This window comes from Crotalus tigris, unplaced genomic scaffold, assembly GCF_016545835.1.
Source record: "Crotalus tigris isolate CLP2741 ecotype Arizona unplaced genomic scaffold, ASM1654583v1 scf7180000017929.1507224028:355905, whole genome shotgun sequence".
In the NCBI taxonomy this organism is placed as follows: Eukaryota; Metazoa; Chordata; class Lepidosauria; order Squamata; family Viperidae; genus Crotalus; species Crotalus tigris.
Window position 1 is genome coordinate 239,695 of NW_024096724.1, and position 19,736 is coordinate 259,430.

The 19,736-nt window shown below is 45.7% G+C and overlaps 1 protein-coding gene across 3 annotated transcripts in view; it reads right to left on the reverse strand.

Annotated features, from left to right (window-relative positions):
* EPG5 (ectopic P-granules autophagy protein 5 homolog) overlaps positions 1–19,736 on the reverse strand; it is a 96,012-nt gene that overhangs the window by 34,069 nt on the left and 42,207 nt on the right. For 2 of the 3 annotated variants that reach the window (XR_005556850.1, XM_039344537.1), the window contains exons 21-29: positions 17,953–18,072; positions 17,019–17,185; positions 14,046–14,273; positions 13,386–13,509; positions 11,283–11,427; positions 9,498–9,669; positions 5,617–5,800; positions 4,453–4,595; positions 1,122–1,278 (exon numbers count right to left, since the gene is read on the reverse strand). Coding sequence is in view for 2 of the 3 variants with exons in the window: in XM_039344537.1 (XP_039200471.1) it covers positions 1,122–1,278; positions 4,453–4,595; positions 5,617–5,800; positions 9,498–9,669; positions 11,283–11,427; positions 13,386–13,509; positions 14,046–14,273; positions 17,019–17,185; positions 17,953–18,072 (1,440 nt within the window). In the remaining variant the exon portion in view is untranslated. The remainder of the gene's footprint in view (positions 1–1,121; positions 1,279–4,452; positions 4,596–5,616; positions 5,801–9,497; positions 9,670–11,282; positions 11,428–13,385; positions 13,510–14,045; positions 14,274–17,018; positions 17,186–17,952; positions 18,073–19,736) is intronic. The other variant, XM_039344538.1, reaches the window with a different exon arrangement.

The following is a 19,736-nucleotide window of genomic DNA, read 5'->3' on the forward strand; positions in this document are numbered from 1 at the left end:
TCACTAATAAGTAGTTTTAAAATTAGCTTTAGTTTATTTATGATCACACATATCTACAGTTTATTTACTCTCACACGCATTTAGTCTGTTTATTTATTTATTAAATTTTATATGCTGCCCATGTCACCAATAAGCTTTAAAATTAGCTATAGTTTATTTACTATCACACATAATTATAGTTTATTAAATTTTATATGCTGCCCATTTCACCAATAAGGAGTTTTAAAATTAGCTATAGTTTATTTACTATCACACATATTTATAGTTTATTTATCTATTAAATTTTATATGCTGCCCATGTCACCAATAAGCTTTAAAATTAGCTATAATTTATTTACCATTACGCATATCTATGATTTACCATCACACGTATTTATAGTTTGCTTATTTATTTATTAAATTTTATATGCTGCCCACTTCACTAAGGAGTTTTAAAATTAGCTTTAGTTTATTTACTCTCACACGCATTTAGTTTATTTATTTATTAAATTTTATATGCTGCCCATGTTACCAATAAGCTTTAAAATTAGCTATAGTTTATTTACTATCACACATAATTATAGTTTATTAAATTTTATATGCTGCCCATTTCACCAATAAGGAGTTTTAAAATTAGCTATAGTTTATTTACTATCACACGTATTTATAGTTTATTTATTTATTAAATTTTATATGCTGCCCATTTCACCAATAAGGAATTTTAAAATTAGCTACAGTTTATTTACTATCACACATATCTATAGTTTATTTACCGTCACACATATTTATAGTTTGCTTATTTATTTATTAAATTTTATATGCTGCCCATGTCACCCATAAGGAGTTTTAAAATTAGCTGTAGTGTATTTACCATTACGCATATCTATGGTTTATTTACCGTCGCACGTATTCATAGTTTGCTTATTTATTTATTAAATTTTATATGCTGCCCCTTTTACCAATAAGGCGGCTTTTAAAGTTATCTACAGCTTATTTATTTGCTAGCATGCATCCTTAATTTCCCATCCACTTTAACAAGCGCTCAGTGGCCTATTAAAATAATTCATCGCGGAATGGCTAAATCGGCATGAACGGATAACTCAATTTCACCCGTGACAGAATCCTATCCCCAAACAGCTCACCTGGCCTAGGATCTCGATACAAGAAGTGAAGAACTGCCTGGATGGTGGGTGACGCTGCGTTTCATCAGACACATATTCCACGATGGCAAAAAACAGGCTGATCCCAATTCGCTGAATCCTCGGGCTAGGCTGAAGCTTATAGATATTTATTAAGCCTCTGTGGCACGGATAAAAATCGAGATTTAAAAACACGGTCAGCAAAGGACGGAAGGCATTAATGTTATTCGTTCTTGGATTAGCGCCATAAATAAAGTTAGGCAGCCAAAGGGGTAAGATTTAGAGCAGGAAGGAGGCCCCTGTGGGAACAATCTCTCTATTTGGGTGTAAATCCTGCAGGAGAAGGCTTCCCTTCTGATCATGGATACAGGGATATGGACCTGTCCTTAGGATCAATACTTTTTAAAAATGCAGTTATGAGCAAGTCATGAAGATAGATTTAAAAGGCCAATTTGGGGCTGCTTCAGGATGATTGGCCACAGGTTTTGATTCAATGACCGTTCGAAGCTACAGACCAAGGGTCTTCAAACTTGGCCCTTTCATGACTGGTGGACTTCAACTCCCAGAATTCCTCAGCCAGCATGCCTGGCTGAGGAATTCTGGGAGTTAAAGTCCACCAGTCATAAAAGGGCCAGGTTTGAAGACCCCTGACATAACGTGAGGGGGAAATAATGCTAACTCAGAAAGAGCTAAACTGTGTTTAGCACAACTGTGTTGTGTTGATAATTGTCTGTGTTAATTTTACAATTTAATAGCCTCACATTGTCTCCCTTAGCAAGCACTAGATAATGGATGATGGATTTATAGCAGGGATCTTCCAACTTGGCCCTTTGATGACTTGTGGACTTCGACTCCCAGAATTCCTCAGCCAGGCACCTGAGGAATTCTGGGAGTTGAAGTCCACCAGCCAGAAAAGAGCCAAGTTTGAAGACCCCTGACAAAATGTGAGGGGGAAATAATGCTAACTCAGAAAGAGCTAAACTGGTGTTTCTCAACCTCGGCCATTTTAAGAGGTGTGGACTTCAATTCCCAGAATTCCCCAGCCAGCTGTGCTTTGTCCCCAACCTGCTCTTCTACTTTGTGGCATCACATAATGCAGGGGTCTTCAAACTTGGCCCTTTTATGACTGGTGGACTTCAACTCCCAGGATTCCTCAGTCGGCCATTCTGATGAAACTGCGGGCTTGGATCCAGACCAAGGGTCTTCAGACCTGGCCCTTTTATGACTGGTGGACTTCAACTCCCAGGATTCCTCAGTCGGCCATTTTGATGAAACTGTGGGCTTGGATCCAGACCAGGAGTCTTCAGACTTGGCCCTTTGATGACTGGTGGACTTCAACTCCCAGAATTCCTCAGTCGGCCATTTTAATGAAAGTGCAGAATTGGATCCAGAGCAGGGGTCTTCAAACTTGGCCCTTTGATGACTGGTGGACTTGAAGTCCACCAGTCGTAGAAGGGCCAAGTTTGAAGACCCCTGCAACAGAGACCCTGAAAAGAGAGACTTGTGACCACTTCTTACACTTACAACCATTGCAGGACCTCCAAATTCGGACACTTTATGATGGCTGCAGTGTCCCAGGATCACATGAATCACAATTTATAACCTTCCCAGCTGGGGATGGTCGATGTGGGGAAACCGGATTTTCTTCAGGACCAAAATGATTCATTTAACAACCGGGGCGATTCATTTAACAACTGTGGCAAGAAAGGGGGCAAAAAACTCGCTTAAAGACATAAAGTCTGGCGTCAGTTGTGGTTGTAAGTCAAGGACTACCTGTGAACTCAAGTTGAGGATGTGGCTGACCCATTGATGTCCTTCACGACTTACGACCGCGATGGAAAGGTCGTAAAAGGAGGGCCTTTGCACAACTGTGGGTGGTGCGCCAGTGACGCCCTTTCCTGGACCAACAATCCCTGCTCAGGGTCACTCACACCTTAGTCACCTCCCGTCTTGGCTACTGCAACGGGCTCTACAGCTGCCCTTGAAGAGCATCCCGGAAGCTCCAACTGGTGCACAACGCAGTGGCCCGCATGGTTTTGTGCAGACCTGGGTGTGCGCATGTGTCACCTCTCCTACAGGAGCTGCAATGGTTGCCAATTTGTTTCCGGGGGCAATTCAAGGTGCTGCTTGTCACCTTTAAAGCACTTCTTGGCTTGGGACCAGGTTGTCTCGAAGGGACCATCCCTTGCTGGTCACATCCAGACGGGGAGGCAAGGAATGTTGCAGGTCCCATCCCATAATGCAGGGGTCCCCAACCCCCGGGACCAGTGGACCAGTACGGGGCCACGGCATGTCTGAGATGGTATAGGTTCTCCTGGACTAGAAGACCTCCAAGGTCCCTTCCAGTTCTATTCTATTCCATTCCATATTTTCTACTCTACTCTACTCTACTCTACTCTACTCCACTCCATTCCACTCCATTCCATATTTTCTATTCTATTCTATTCTATTCCATTCCATTTCATTCCATTCCATATTTTCTATTCTATTCCATTTCATTCCTTTTTCTATTCTACTCTACTCTACTCTACTCCACTCCATATTTTCTATTCTATTCTATTCTATTCCATTCCATTCCATATTTTCTATTCTATTCCATTCCATTCCTTTTTCTATTCTACTCTACTCTACTCTACTCTACTCCACTCCACTCCACATTTTCTATTCTATTCTATTCTATTCTATTCTATTCTATTCTATTCTATTCCATTCCATTCCATATTTTCTATTCTATTCCATTCTATTCCTTTTTCTATTCTACTCTACTCTACTCTACTCCACTCCTCTCCATTCCATATTTTCTATTCTATTCTATTCTATTCTATTCCATTCCATATTTTCTATTCTATTCCATTCCATTCCTTTTTCTATTCTACTCTACTCTACTCTACTCCACTCCACTCCATTCCATATTTTCTATTCTATTCTATTCTATTCTAATTCTATTCTATTCCATTTCATTCCATATTTTCTATTCTTCTAATTCCATTCCATATTCTATTCTATTCCATTCCATATTTTCTATTCTATTCTATTCTATTCTATTCTATTCTATTCTATTCTATTCTATTCTATTCTATTCTATTCTATTCTATTCCATTCCATTCCATTCTCAGCATTCCAGTATTTGAGGTGCTGCACAAAGAAGAGGAGGTCAAACTATTCTCCAAAGCACCAGAGAGAAGGACGAGAAACAATCGTTGGAAAATTCGAACTGCCTGGATTTCCTGATTTCTCACACTGGATGTGAACCTTTTGCAAGCCCCAGTTTTGCCTTGTTCAACCGCCAGAGGTGGTTTCGCGGCAGAGAGGAAAGCAAAACCGCACCACTCACGTTATGAAGTTCTCCACATAGACCGCAGCTCCGACCACACTTAGAGGAGGCATCTGAGCCGCTTCCGCCTGCAGGTGCTTCATTTCTTTCTCCAAAACGTCCAACTGCTGGCGGATGGCTTCGTTTTTGTGCTTGCCCTCAAACTGAGATGGAGAGAAGGCGTTATGGCGTTCGAGCAATAGATTAATTGAATTATTGGAATAACCCAACAGACGGCTTATTGTGTTAGATCAGGGGTTCTCAACCTTGGCAACTTTAAGACGCGTGGACTTCAACTCCCAGAATCCCTCAGCCAGCTTTGCTGGCTGAGGAATTCTGGGAGTTGAAGTCCACGCGTCTTAAAGTTGCCAAGGTTGAGAACGCCTGTGTTAGATTGTCAACCGCTGCCCTGCCACATTCATTTCTCGTCCCAAGGGCAAAAATGGGGGTGGAACAGATCCTCCCTTGGGATTTTCTATTGAAGGGAAAACAAAAACAAAAACCTTTGTCTGAAATGGTATTAAGGTTTCCTGCCTGAGCAGGGGGTTGGACTAGATGACCTCCAAGTTCCCTTCCAACTCTGTTATTCTGTTGTCCTTTCTTCCTTCCTTCTTTCCTTCCTCCCTCCCTCTCTGCCTCCCTTCCTTCCTTTCCTCCCTCCCTTCTCCAACACTGGAAGTTTTTAAGGAGACTGGATAACCATTTGTCTGAAATGTTATAGGGTCTCCTGCCTGAGCAGGGGGTTGGACTAGATGACCTCCAAGGTCCCTTCCAACTGTGTTATTCTGTTGTCCTTCCTTCCTCCCTCCCTCCCTGCCTCCCTCCCTCCCTCCCTCCCTCCCTTCCTTCCTTTCCTCCCTCCCTTCTCCAACACTGGAAGTTTTTAAGGAGACTGGATAACCATTTGTCTGAAATGGTATAGGGTTTCCTGCCTGAGCAGGGGGTTAGACTAGATGACCTCCAAGGTCCCTTCCAACTCTTCTATTATTATTGTTGTTGTTGTTGTCGTCATCATTATCATTATCATCAATCAGGAAGCTGATTATTGGCCCTCTAGCCCAATAGCTGCAGAGACTGCAACACACACACACACACACACGCAAAAAAAAACCCCTTCTCTGCCCCCGAACTCCTGACATTAGAGGGGGGGCAGGTTCAAGAAGAGGAAGGGGCTTCTGTTCTAACCTGGATTGTTACATGAGCTGCTCCGTGGCAACGTTTCCCAGATCCAGCCCGACATTCCAGGTGAAGAGTAACTTGCTCTTCTCGGTTGATGTAAAGCTTTGGCAACGTGTCCAGCATCTCGCTACTGAAAGCCACTTGCTGGGATTCCCGAAGCGCTGCCCGTCTAAAATTTAACAACAACCAGCTGTGTGCTTGTGAATCGAGGACGTCCCGTACACCAAGGGAAATTAATTAGAGCAAGCAAATGAAGGAGACTGAAGTAAGGGGGGGGGTCTCTCTTTGAGAAATCCGGGGTGGGCAATCTTTGGAACCGCTGTGCTCATTTGGAATTGGAAACCTGGGGGAAGGTTTCCATTCAGATGGGGGTTCTGCTTCTGGTCTGATTCAAGAGCGGTGCTTCGGAGTTTGCAGGAGTGTTGAATGCAGCTCCGGTCTCATTAAAGCAGCCCCGTTTTTCTCTACGACAGAGATCCCCAACCTATGGGCCGCAGCCCACTACCTCTAGGTCGCGGGCGTAGCTGGGCAGTGCACACGAGTGTGTGAGTGCTCACCCCCCCTCGTGCCACTGTTGCCGCGAGTGTTGTGCGCGTGGTGGCAGTGCCGCTAGTATCGTGCGGGCGGCTGTGTTGCCACAAACTTTGCGTGGGAGGCAGCAGTGCCGTGAGCAGCAGGTGGGCGGCGGCACGCCACACGCATGTGGTGGCATTGCCACGAACCTTGTGTGGGCGGTGGCAGCACCGCAAGCGGCAGGTGGGCCACAGATCCTTGCGCGGGGGCGGCAGCACAAACCTCGCACCGGGATGGCATCGTTGCGGCCCACGGCACAAGCCTCGCGATGGTGGTAGCACTGCCGCCAGTCTGGCAACAGCGGCGCCACAAGCCTCATACAGGTGCCGCCGTCATGGAGAGCCTCACGCACGTGCTCGCAGCCCCGTTTGCGTGGCGCGCATGCTCGCAGCCTGTTTGTACACACGCATGCAGGTGTGGCCACATTCACTTGCGCATGCGCGCATAAGGTGCCTGCCTCTCCCTCTCCCAGTGGGCCGTCAATGCCACCGGTGAAACCTCCTCTAGAACAGTGGTTCTCAACCTTTTTAATGTCGCGACCCCCAACCGGTCGTAAGTCGAGGACTACTCAACCGGTCGTAAGTCGAGGACTACTCAACTGGTGCAGCACCGTTTGCAGAATGGGACTTTTGGCGGGCTCAGCAGGGCAGAGACAGCCTGGACAATTCCTATTGGCTTTTGAAAGCCAATAGAATTAGACTCTATTCAAGAGAGTCTATTCTATTGGCTTTCAAAAGCCAATAGAATAAAAGGGAGTAGCACAGCTAAGGAAAAGGGGGAAAAAATGGCGGACTGCGTTGTTTGGTGACCCCCGTGAAATGGTCATTCGACCCCAAATGGGGTCCCGACCCACAGGTTGAGAACCACTGCTCTAGAACAACATGGCTGCCGTCAAAAGCTTCTCACTGCAACATGGCTGCTGCGATAGGCCTGTCTAATCATAAACCACTCATTGTCCAATTCCTAATGAGAAGGAAGGACTCACTGGAGAAGGGCCTAATGCTGGGAAAGATGGAGGTCAAGAGAAGAAGGGGACGACAGAGAATGAGATGGCTGGATTGAGTCCCTGAAGCAGGAGGCGTGAGCTTCAATGGACTCCAGAAGATGGCAGAGGACAGGAAGGCCTGGAGGAACGCTGTCCATGGGGTCGCAATGGGTCAGACACAACTTCACAATTACTGGTTACAACAACAAGCCAGCCCTGGTGGCAGTTCTAAAACTAAATCATTGCAGTGAGCCAGCCTCCATTTTTTTAATAAATATGATACTTGCCAAGGATGTTTTTTTGTTTGTTTCTTTACAAGATATGCATCTCCTTTTTTTAAAAAAAAAGAAACATTTTTTTTAAAAAGTGAGATAGGGGAGGGAATTCCTGATAGATAGGCAGAGTTCCAATTTATCTAAAAAAGGAAGAAAGTGAAGACAACTTCACACAGTAACAGTAGTAGTGTAACAAAGTTGGAAGGGACCTTGGAGGTCTTCTAGTCCAACCCCCTGCTCAAGCAGGAGACCTTATACCATTCCAGAAAAAAAGGTGGTCCAATCTCGTCTTAAAAGCCTCCAGGGATGGAGCACCCACCGCTTCTGAAAGCAACGGTTAGAACAATTTATCAATGGAATGTCTTGTCTCCAAAAGTGGTGGGTGCTTCATCACTGGAGGTTTTTTTTTTTTTTAAAAGAGATTGGACAACCATTTTGTCTGGAATGGTGTAAGATCTCCTGCTTGAGCAGGGGGTTGAACTAGAAGACCTTTAAGGTCCCTTCCAACTCTGTCTTAATGTTATTCTGTTGATCGGGTGTACTGATTAATAGTTCTCCCTGTCAGGAAATTTCTCCTTACTTCTAGGTTGTATCTCTTTTTAATTCTATCCACTACTACTTCTCCTGCCCTCTGGTGTTTTGATAAGATAAGGGTAAGGGTAAGGATAGGATAGGATAGGATGAGAAATAACGGAACGGAACAGAAGAATAGGATAGGATAGGATAGGATAGGATAGAATATAATAGAATAGAATAGAATAGAATAGAATAGAATAGAATAGAATAGAAAATATGGACTGGACTGGACTGGACTGGACTGGACTGGACTGGACTGGAGTAGGGTAGGGTAGGGTAGGATAGGGTAAGGTAAGGTAAGGTAAGGAGAGGTAAGGTGAGGTAAGAGAAGGAAAGGGAAGGGAAGGGAAGGGAAGGGAAGAGAAGAGAAGAGAAGAGAAGAGAACCTTTATTGTCATTTTAAATTTCAAAAATGAAATTTAGTTGCCTGCTCTCAAACACATACATGACACACATCTAAATATACAACTTATGTATGGACCTACACCTCTACACATACATAACAAATAAACATTAAACATTGTCCATCTTGAATACATAACAGAAGGAGGAAGCTCACAAGGTTAATACTGTAAATCTTTCGAGAATAGGTCGACCCCCCCCCCTTCTCTTCTGTGAGAGCCCCTCAAATATTGGAAGACTGCTATCATGTCACCCCTAGTCCGATTGTCTGTACATAAGTACAATAATAGTACATAAGTACAATAGTAGTAACTGTGAGAGGGATCTCGGAGTCCTAGTGGACAATCAATTAAATATGAGCCATCCGTGTGCTGCAGCTGCAAAAAGGCCAACACAGTGCTGGGCTGCATGAACAGAGGGATAGAATCAAGATCACGTGAAGTATTAATACCACTTTAAAATGTCTTGGTAAGGCCACACTTGGAATCCTGCATCCAGTTTTGGTCACCACAATGTAAAAAAGATGTTGAGACTCTAGAAAGAGTGCAGAGAAGAGCAACAAAGATGATTAGGGGACTGGACGCTAAAGCATATAAGGAAAGGCTGCTGGAATTGGTTATGTCTAGTTTAATGAAGAGAAGGACAAGGGGGGACAGGATAGCAGCCTTCCAGTATCTCAGGGGCTGCTCCAAAGAAGAGGGAGTCAAGCTATTTTCCAAGGCGCCTGAAGGCAGGACAAGAAGCAACGGATGGAAACTAGTCAAGGAGAGAAGCAACCTAGAACTAAGGAGAAACTTCCTGACAGTGAGAACAATTAACAAGTGGAACCACCTGCCTCCAGAAGTGGTGAACGTTCCAACACTGGAGGTTTTTAAGAAGAGACTGGACAGCCATTTGTCCGAAATGGTATAGGGTCTCCTGCCTGAGCAGGGGGTTGGACTAGATGACCTCCAAGGTCCCTTCCAACTTTATCATCATCATCATCATTGTTATTATTATTACACCACAACTACACACAATTAAAAAGAGGGGGGGGAATCCAAACACAGTAAAAGAAAAAAAAAAGAAATTCTTACTTCGCATGCTGTTGAAAGACCCTGAGGTTAGTGCAAGTCAATTCTTTGGCTTCATGTTGGTTTACCAAGCTAGCCGGGGAAATGACAGGCACCGGAGCTTTCATTGGTTGGAGAGGGAGAAGGGGCTGGGGCTCATCGTATTTCTTCAAGCTGCTGATGATCCTTTCCTTGGCTGGGAGGAAAAAAAAAAGGAAGAGATGCAAAGCGTTCGCCACCAATTCTTGCTTTCCAGATGCTGAATCTATTTGGGAGAGGGCTGTTTTTCGGCTGACCCAGCACCTTAATAACCTGCAATCCATAAATAGTCTGGAATATCTGTGGAGATTCTCAATCATCCAGGTCACAGACAAACAACATCCACACTAATTTACATCAGACAAAAAGGTATTTAAAGGCCAGTGCTCTGACAGACGAGCTCAGTTCAAAGCGCACTGACGATGTCCCCTTCCGTTCAGGAAAGACCATGACTCAGCAACATCCAGACAAACAACATCCACACTAATTTACATCACACAAAAAGGTATTTAAAGGCCACTGCTCTGACAGACGAACTCAATTCAAAGAACACTGACGTTGTCCCCTTCCATTTAGGAAAGACCATGACTCAGCAACAACCAGACAAACAACATCCACACTAATTTACATCAGACAAAAAGGTATTTAAAGGCCAGCGCCCTGGCAGACGAGCACAATTCAAAGCGCACTTATGTTGTCCCCCTCCATTTAGGAAAGACCATGACTCAGCAACATCCGGACGAACAACATCCACACTAATTTACATCAGACAAAAAGGTATTTAAAGGCCAGCGCCCTGCCAGACGAGCACAATTCAAAGCGCACTGATGTTGTCCCCCTCCATTCAGGAAAGACCATGACTCAGCAACAAAGGGACGAACAACACCCACACCAATTTACATCAGACAAAAAGGTATTTAAAGGCCAGCGCCCTGCCAGACGAGCACAATTCAAAGCGCACTGATGTTGTCCCCCTCCATTCAGGAAAGACCATGACTCAGCAACAAAGGGACGAACAACACCCACACCAATTTACATCAGACAAAAAGGTATTTAAAGGCCAGCGCCCTGCCAGACGAGCACAATTCAAAGCGCACTGATGTTGTCCCCCTCCATTCAGGAAAGACCATGACTCAGCAACATCCGGACGAACAACATCCACACTAATTTACATCAGACAAAAAGGTATTTAAAGGCCAGCGCCCTGCCAGACGAGCACAATTCAAAGCGCACTGATGTTGTCCCCCTCCATTCAGGAAAGACCATGACTCAGCAACAAAGGGACGAACAACACCCACACCAATTTACATCAGACAAAAAGGTATTTAAAGGCCAGCGCCCTGCCAGACGAGCACAATTCAAAGCGCACTGATGTTGTCCCCCTCCATTCAGGAAAGACCATGACTCAGCAACAAAGGGACGAACAACACCCACACCAATTTACATCAGACAAAAAGGTATTTAAAGGCCAGCGCCCTGCCAGACGAGCACAATTCAAAGCGCACTGATGTTGTCCCCCTCCATTCAGGAAAGACCATGACTCAGCAACAAAGGGACGAACAACACCCACACCAATTTACATCAGACAAAAAGGTATTTAAAGGCCAGTGCTCTGACAGACGAGCTCAATTCAAAGCACACTGACAATGTCCCCCTCCCGAATGGAGACGAAAAGTTTGCAACCAAATCGCCAAGCTCGGAGATCAAACAAACAGCCCAATTATCAATCCAAGCTACTAATATTCAAACACATTTCAATAAATAAAATACCTAACAAAGGGTCGGTGAAGTCAGTCTGCGCCGGCGAAGCACTTGAGGCAGGAAGGGGTCCCACTCTGACTTGAAACCAGAGGTCTAAGGTTTCCTGGAACTCGTGCTGAATCTGCTGAACGTTGACAAATTCCATCCAGAGATCCTTCAAGCGAGCAGCAGGTGGACAGTAAAAAGCAGCAACGGGGAGAAAGACATTTTTAGTTGCCAGTAAGATCAATTAAAGCACTCAACTTTAATTTAAACCACCCACCCCGCTTGGGGTGGCTGCCAATTAGCATGGATGCTAAATGGAATGGAAGCTTTGAGGTCCCCGTTGCACAAGTGCAATCACACTTCTGCGTAATGCAAAATGATTTGTCAAATCCACAGTGAATCAGAACGGAGGAGCCACTGAGACCTGTGTCATGCCTCCATCGGAGCCTGAATCTGATGAAGACAATGAGCTGGAACAGGACCCTATGGAGACAGAGGGAGAGGTGTCTGTGGCTTCAGAGGGATGTGGGGCCGAGGCAGGCCAGGGCCCTTCAGGATTGGGACAGGAGGAACAGGAGAGACAGAGTTCAGGCGATGAGCAGGGGCCACCCTCTCCTGAGCAGGGGGTTGGACTAGATGACCTCCAAGGTCCCTTGTAGTTCAGTTCTATTCTATTCTATTCTATTCTATTCTATTCTATTCTATTCTATTCTATTCTATTCTATTCTAATAATGATGATGATGATGATGATGATGATGATGATGATGATGATGATGTTGGAAGGAACTTTGGAGGGCATCTATTCTATTCTATTCTATTCTTAGTTCTATTCTATTCTATTCTATTCTATTCTTAGTTCTATTCTATTCTATTCTATTCTATTCTATTATTATTCTATTCTACTCTATTCTATTCTGCTCTATTCCTATTCTTAGTTCTATTCTATTCTATTCTATTCTATTCTTAGTTCTATTCTATTCTATTCTATTCTATTATTATTCTATTCTACTCTATTCTATTCTGCTCTATTCCTATTCTTAGTTCTATTCTATTCTATTCTATTCTATTCTATTCTTAGTTCTATTCTATTCTATTCTATTCTATTATTATTCTATTCTACTCTATTCTATTCTGCTCTATTCCTATTCTTAGTTCTATTCTATTCTATTCTATTCTATTCTATTCTATTCTATTATTATTCTATTCTACTCTATTCTATTCTGCTCTATTCCTATTCTTAGTTCTATTCTATTCTATTCTATTCTATTCTATTCTATTCTATTCTATTCTATTCTATTCTATTCTATTCTATTCTATTATTATTCTATTCTACTCTATTCTATTCTGCTCTATTCCTATTCTTAGTTCTATTCTATCCTATCCTATCCTATCCTATCCTATCCTATTCTAAATTAACCAGTGGAACAACCTGCCTCCAGAAGCGGTGAACGCTCCAACACTGGAAGTTTTTAAGAAGAGACTGGACAGCCGATTTTGTCCGAAATGGTATAGGGCAGGGGTTCTCAACCTTGGCAACTTTAAGACTTGTGGACTTCAACAAGGGCACTGGCTGAGGACTTCTGGGAGTTGAAGTCCACAAGTCTTAAAGTTGCCAAAGTTGAGAACCCTTGGTATAGGGTTTCCTGCCTGAGCAGAGGGTTGGACTAGATGACCTCCAAGGTCCCTTCTAGTTCAGTTCTGTTCTATTCTAATAATAATAATAATAATAATAATAATAATAATAATAATAATAATAATAATAATAATAATGTTGGAAGGGACTTTGGAGGGCATCTATTCTATTCTATTCTATTCTATTCTGTTCTATTATTAATTAACCAGTGGAACAACCTGCCTCCAGAAGCTGTGAATGCTCCAACACTGGAAATTTTAAAGAAGAGATTGGACAGCCATTTGTCTGAAATAATATAGGGTTTCCTGCCTGAGCAGGGGGTTGGACTAGATGACTTCCAAGGTCCTTTCCAACTTTATCATCATCATTATCATCATTATAATAATAATTCTGGGAGTTGAAGTCCACAAGTTATAAAAGGGCCAAGTTTGAAGACCCCTGATCTACACCCTTACATATAAGTAACATATATAACTATCCATTCCTTTTTTACCTGCTGGTTCTGCATGATCTTGGCAAGCCGATGTCCATCGTATTGCTTGGGCAAAGAGGGAATGTAGATGTCTCCTTTCTGGAACCTTTCTTCTTCCAGCCACAGAACAAATGTGGAAAAAAGCCTGAAAACATATCCAAAATAGAAGGTTTGAAGGAGGAGGACCTCACTTTTTTGGTTGTTACGTAACACACACACAAGTTTCTTCAAACTGTATATACGCCATAGAATAAACAAAAAGGACCAAGCTACATGCCCATTGCTTTCAAAGTACGACATCACCAGTTTCATCAATTATTTGAGCATCAATCATGAAGCCAAGAAGGTCCTCAGAAGACTGATAGGGGTTCCTCAAGCAAACCTGTTGCCTTGTTCACAATGGAATCATGTGACATCCCCAAGGCCAGGGCTCTTCCAACTTGGCCACTTTAAGCCTTGTGGACTTCAACTCCCAGAATTCCTCAGCCAGTGGGAGTTGAAGTCCACAAGTCTTAAAGTGGCCAAGTTGGAAGAGCCCTGCTCAAGGCTGTTGGCTTGAGACAATTCAGGGCACATCATGGTGGATTCCCCATCCAACCTCCATAAATCCATGGATCTTGGACTCCCGTATTAGCCGAGATCCTCGGAGAAACCACCATCTAAAAGACCACCCAAGGTTACCTGACAAGGTCCTTGTGAAGCTCTAAGAAAGTCACATAATTGGCCTTGCTGAAGCCTTTGGCGGTCGGATGTTCGCTTCCGCCTGCTGGGCTGTCCAACTGGAGCATTTTGCTAGCGGAATGGTGGAAGTCGGTGGCCTCAATCAGATGCTGCTTCAGGTCGTTCAGCAGGCTAAGATGAGTAGGAGCCTGGAAGAATCGCCTCCCGACGCAGCCATCGTTGGGTAGCCTTAAAAGCAGAAATCCGGTCGTTTAGAACACAGCTCCCCAACCTTTCCGGTTTATGGGTTCAGTGAGGGGAAGGGGGAAAGAGGGGATGGTTTGGGGGGGGACAGGGTGTGCACATGAATGAGCACCCGTTATTCGAATGGGGTGCTCACGCCCACAACCCTCACACGAGTGGGGACCTGAGCACCCGTGACCCTCACACAAATGAGACCTTTAGTGCCCGACCCTCACACAAATAGGGCCCTGAGCACCAATGACTCTCACAAAATGGAGCCCTGAGCACCTATGACCCTCACAAAATGGGACCCTGAGCACCCATGACCCTCACACAAATGGGGCCCTGAGCACCCATGACCCTCACATAAATGGGGCCCTGAGCACCCATGACCCTCACACAAATGGGGCCGAGTGCCTGCAACCCTCACACAAATGGGGCCCTGAGCACCAATGACTCTCACAAAATGGGGCCCTGAGCACCTATGACCCTCACAAAATGGGACCCTGAGCACCCATGACCCTCACATAAATGGGGCCCTGAGCACCCATGACCCTCACATAAATGAGGCCCTGAGCACCCATGACCCTCACACAAATCGGGCCCTGAGCACCCATGACCCTCACAAAATGGGGCCCTGAGCACCCATGACCCTCACACAAATGGGGCCCTGAGCACCCATGACCCTCACATAAATGGGGCCCTGAGCACCCATGACCCTCACACAAATGGGGCCGAGTGCCTGCAACCCTCACACAAATGGGGCCCTGAGCACCTGACCCTCACATAAATGGGGCCCTGAGCACCCATGACCCTCACCCCTGAGCACCCATGACCCTCACACAAATAGGGCCCTGAGCACCCATGACCCTCACAAAATGGGGCCCTGAGCACCCATGACCCTCACAAAATGGGACCTTGAGCACCCATGACCCTCACAAAATGGGGCCCTGAGCACCCATGACCCTCACATAAATGGGGCCCTGAGCACCCATGACCCTCACACAAATGGGGCCCTGAGTGCCTGCAACCCTCACACAAATGGGGCCCTGAGCACCCATGACCCTCACATAAATGGGGCCCTGAGCACCCATGACCCTCACATAAATGAGGCCCTGAGCACCCATGACCCTCACACAAATAGGGCCCTGAGCACCCATGACCCTCACAAAATGGGGCCCTGAGCACCCATGACCCTCACACAAATTGGGCCTGAGCACCTGCAACCCTCACACAAATGGGGCCCGGAGCACACACTACCCTCACACAAATGGGGCCGAGCACACATGACCCTCACACAAATGGGGCCCTGAGCACCCGTGACCCTCATACAAATGGGGCCCCCAGCGTCCACGACCCTCACACAAGTGGGGCTCCAAGCACCCAAGATGCTCATGCGCGCACCAGCCAGTCACTCGTGCGGCCCGGTTGCAAATAGGCCATGGATCACTAGTGAGCCACAACCCACAGTTTGGGGATCCCTGATTTATAACCAACACAAATCAACTTATGTTAGTATTCCTGGTGTGTAATTCACCATCTGCTTCTATGCCATTTCTTCCCCATTCTTATGCACATTTTTTTTTAAAAAAAAAAATATCTATGTATATTTTGAAATCATTCTTTGAAATATATAGACTTTTATGACAGTTGGGTAGGGCACTCTAGGGCATATGGAGAGCTTTTCTACGTATTATTTTATTTAGATTCATTTAGATTTTGGTATCCCGCCTTTATTGTTTTGATAAATAACTCAAGGCAGCAAACATATCTAATGCACCTTCCTCTTATTTTCCCCAGTTGGGCTGAGAGGGACTAGACCAGGGGTAGGCAACCTTGGCTCTTTTGTGACTCGTGGACTTCAACAGCCAGCCATGCTGAGGGGAAAGGGAGAGATTTCCAAGCTGAGCCAGGCTGGCTCAGGAATTCTGGGAGTTGAAGTCCACGAATCATAAAAGAGCCAAGGTTGCCTACCCCCGGTTTAGGCCTAGGCCGCTTCATGACTTGTGGACTTCAACTCCCAGAATTCCTGAGCCAACATGGGGGAACTATGGCCCCTTCATGACTCGCGGATTTCAACTCCCAGAATTCCTCAGCCAGCATGGCTCAGCTTGGAAACCTCTCCCTTTCCCCTCAGCATGGCTGGCTCAGGAATTCTGGGAGTTGAAGTCCACGAGTCATAAAAGAGCCAAGGTTGCCTACCCCTGGACTAGAACACAGTCACCCAGCTGGCAATCATGTCTAAGGCGGGACTAGAACTCAGTCTCCTGGTGATTGGCCCAAAGTCAATAAGCTGGCTTTGATGTCTAAGGCAGGACTAGAATTCACAGTCTCCTAGTAACTGGCCCAAAGTCACCTAGCTGCATTTTCTGCCGAAGGCAGGACTAGAACTCACAGTCTCCTGGTGACTGGCCCAAAGTCAATAAGCTGGCTTTGATGTCTAAGGCAGGACTAGAATTCACAGTCTCCTAGTGACTGGCCCAAAGTCACCTAGCTGCATTTTGTGCTGAAGGCAGGACTAGAACTCACAGTCTCCTGGTGATTGGCCCAAAGTCAACAAGCTGGCTTTGATGCCTAAGGCGGGACTAGAACTCACTGTCTCCTGGTGCCTTAACTGACTAGACCAAACTGGCTCGTAGAGTCTGTACTCTCTTGAAACTAGAATAGACCATTTGATCGTGGGGCTGTCGGCATTTAAAACAACTCACGCCGTTCCGCAAAGTCCCCCATCGTTGACTAACGATAACTCACCCATCCTGTAATCCCGGGCGCTGTAAATAGAGAAGGAAGAATTTTTGGCAAATAAGCGGTAGGAGAGGGTGATCCACCGGCGTGCTCAGGGCTTGGTGAGCCCATCGGTAAATCAGCAGGCGCTGAAGAGAAGGCACCATGGGTAGCTTGAGCTGGCTCTGAGCTTTCTGTGGGAGGGAGGGAGGGAGGGGGGGAAGGGATGAGAGGGAGGAAAGCAAGGATGGAAAGAAGGGAAAGAGGGAGGAAGAAAAGAAAAAAGGGTGGAAGGGAGAGAGGAAGGATAGGATGGAGGGGGAGGAAGGCAGGGAGGAAAGAAAGGATGGATGGATGGATGGATGGATGGATGGATGGATGGATGGATGGATGGATGGATGGGTGGGTGGATAGATGGATGGATGGAAGGAAGGAAGGATGGCAGGGAGGGAGGAAGGAAGGAAAAAAGAAGGGTGGCAGGAAAGGAGGGAAGGAAAGGAAGGAAGGGGAAGGAAGGAAAGGGAAGGAAGGGAGGAAGGGAAGGGAAGGGAAGGAAGGAGGGAAGGGAAGGAAGGGAGGGAGGAAGGAAGGAAAAAGTGAAGGGAATGAAAGAATATAGGAAGGAAGGGAAGGGAAGGGAAGGGAAGGGAAGGGAAGGGAGGAAGGAAGGGAGGAAGGAAGGAAGGAAGGAAGGAAGGAAGGAAGGAAGGAAGGAAGGAAGGAAGGAAGGAAGGAAGGAAGGAAGGAAGGAGAGGGTTAGATGGTCTCCAGTAATTGATTCATTCATTTTTATATAACATTTAATTCCCAGAGCTTCATTGTTCTGAAGCATTGCCAAAACAGAGAGAGAGTACAATTATTTAAAAACGTTTGCCTCTCTTTTATCAACATCTCCCACTCATCAGGCAGAGCCTCTATTCCAAGAGAGATTATATATATGAAGAATAATTTTCTGATGTACCTTCAGAGCCTGGTCAGGCGAAACGGAACTGGTAACCAGCTCCCTCACCACGACTCTACGGAGCTGGGAATCCTCTTCAAATATGGACTCCATATTCAGGACACTCCAGGCAAACCAAACCTGTTAAGTCAGAAAGCAACCCTGGCCTGTTGATTAATTTATGAAAAGGTATAGGGCCACCCAAGCTACTTCCGGGCAGCTCACAAGGACAACGACAACAACAACAACAACAAAAAAAGCAGTAACTCCTGTCCCACCCACCCCCAACTCCCCGATGACAGCAAGCAAATGAGCCATTTGATGGGTTCCATCACACTCTGGGGTCCCCCAGGCCGGTTGGGAAAAGAGTGTCAAAGTGGGAGGGGTTGATCTTAGCTCCCCAGAGATGATGTTCCAGAGCAGTGGTTCTCAACCTTTTTAATGCCGCAACCCCCCAACCGGTCGTAAGTCGAGGACTACTCAACTGGTGCAGCATCGTTTGCAGACTGGGACTTTTGGTGGGCTCAGCAGGGCAGAGACAGCCTGGACAATTCCTATTGGCTTTTGAAAGCCAATAGAATTAGACTCTATTCAAGAGAGTCTATTCTATTGTCTTTCAAAAGCCAATAGAATAAAAGGGAGGAGCACAGCTAAGGAAAAGGGGGAAAAAATGGCGGACTGCATTGTTTGGTGACCCCCATGAAATGGTCGTTTGACCCCAAATGGGGTCCCGACCCACAGGTTGAAAACCACTGTTCCAGAGGGAAGCAGCCACCAGGATGAAGGTCCTTCTTCTTGGACCCATTAGATCAGGGATCCCCAACCTTTGGGGCACCAGGGACCAATTCTGTGGAGAGAGATTTACCCACAGTCCGGAGGATGCGTGGTTTTGTGTGTTGCCTGCATCCCACGGATGAAGCTTTGCTTCTTTGTGCGGACCGGTTGCTGGCATGGTGAGGGCCGGTACTGGTCCAGACCGGGGTTTGGGGACCCCTGGTTTACACAACGCACTGAGTCATAAACTAGCCAAGTGTGATCTAATTCATGTTCTACGGAAGCCTGCAACCTCTATACAGCCCTGGTTAACAAGCACATTCCTGCACATGGATACATGATAGCAGTCTTCTAGTATCTCAGGGGCTGCCCCAAAGAAGAGGGAGTCAAGCTATTCTCCAAAGTGCCTGAAGGCAGGACAAGAAGCAACGGGTAGAAACTCATCAAGGAGAGAAGCAACCTAGAACTAAGGAGAAACTTCCTGACAGTGAGAACAATTAACCCGTGGAACAACCTGCCTCCAGAAGCGGTGAATGCTCCAACATTGGAAGTTTTTAAGAAGAGACTGGACGGCCATTTGTCCGAAATGGTAGAGGGTTTCCTGCCTGAGCAGGGGGTTGGACTAGATGACCTTCAAGGTCCCTTCCAGCTGAAGGATTCTATGATTCTAGAAAGAAGGAAGGAAGGAAGGAAGGAAGGAAGGAAGGAAGGAAGGAAGGAAGGAAGGAAGGAAGGAAGGAAGGAAGGAAGGACAATGGATGGAAACTAACCAAGGAGAGAAGCAACCTAGAACTAAGGAGAAACTTCCTGACAGTGAGAACAGTTAACCAGGGGAACTACCTGCCTCTAGAAGCTGTGAATGCTCCAACACTGGAAGTTTTTAAGAAGAGACTGGACAGCCATTTGTCCGAAATGGTATAGGGTTTCCTGCCTGAGCAGGGGGTTGGACTAGATGACCTCCAAGGTCCCTTCCAACTTTATTATTATTATTATTATTAGTATGGATCATCGCACAGTCAGCCAGATGTTCA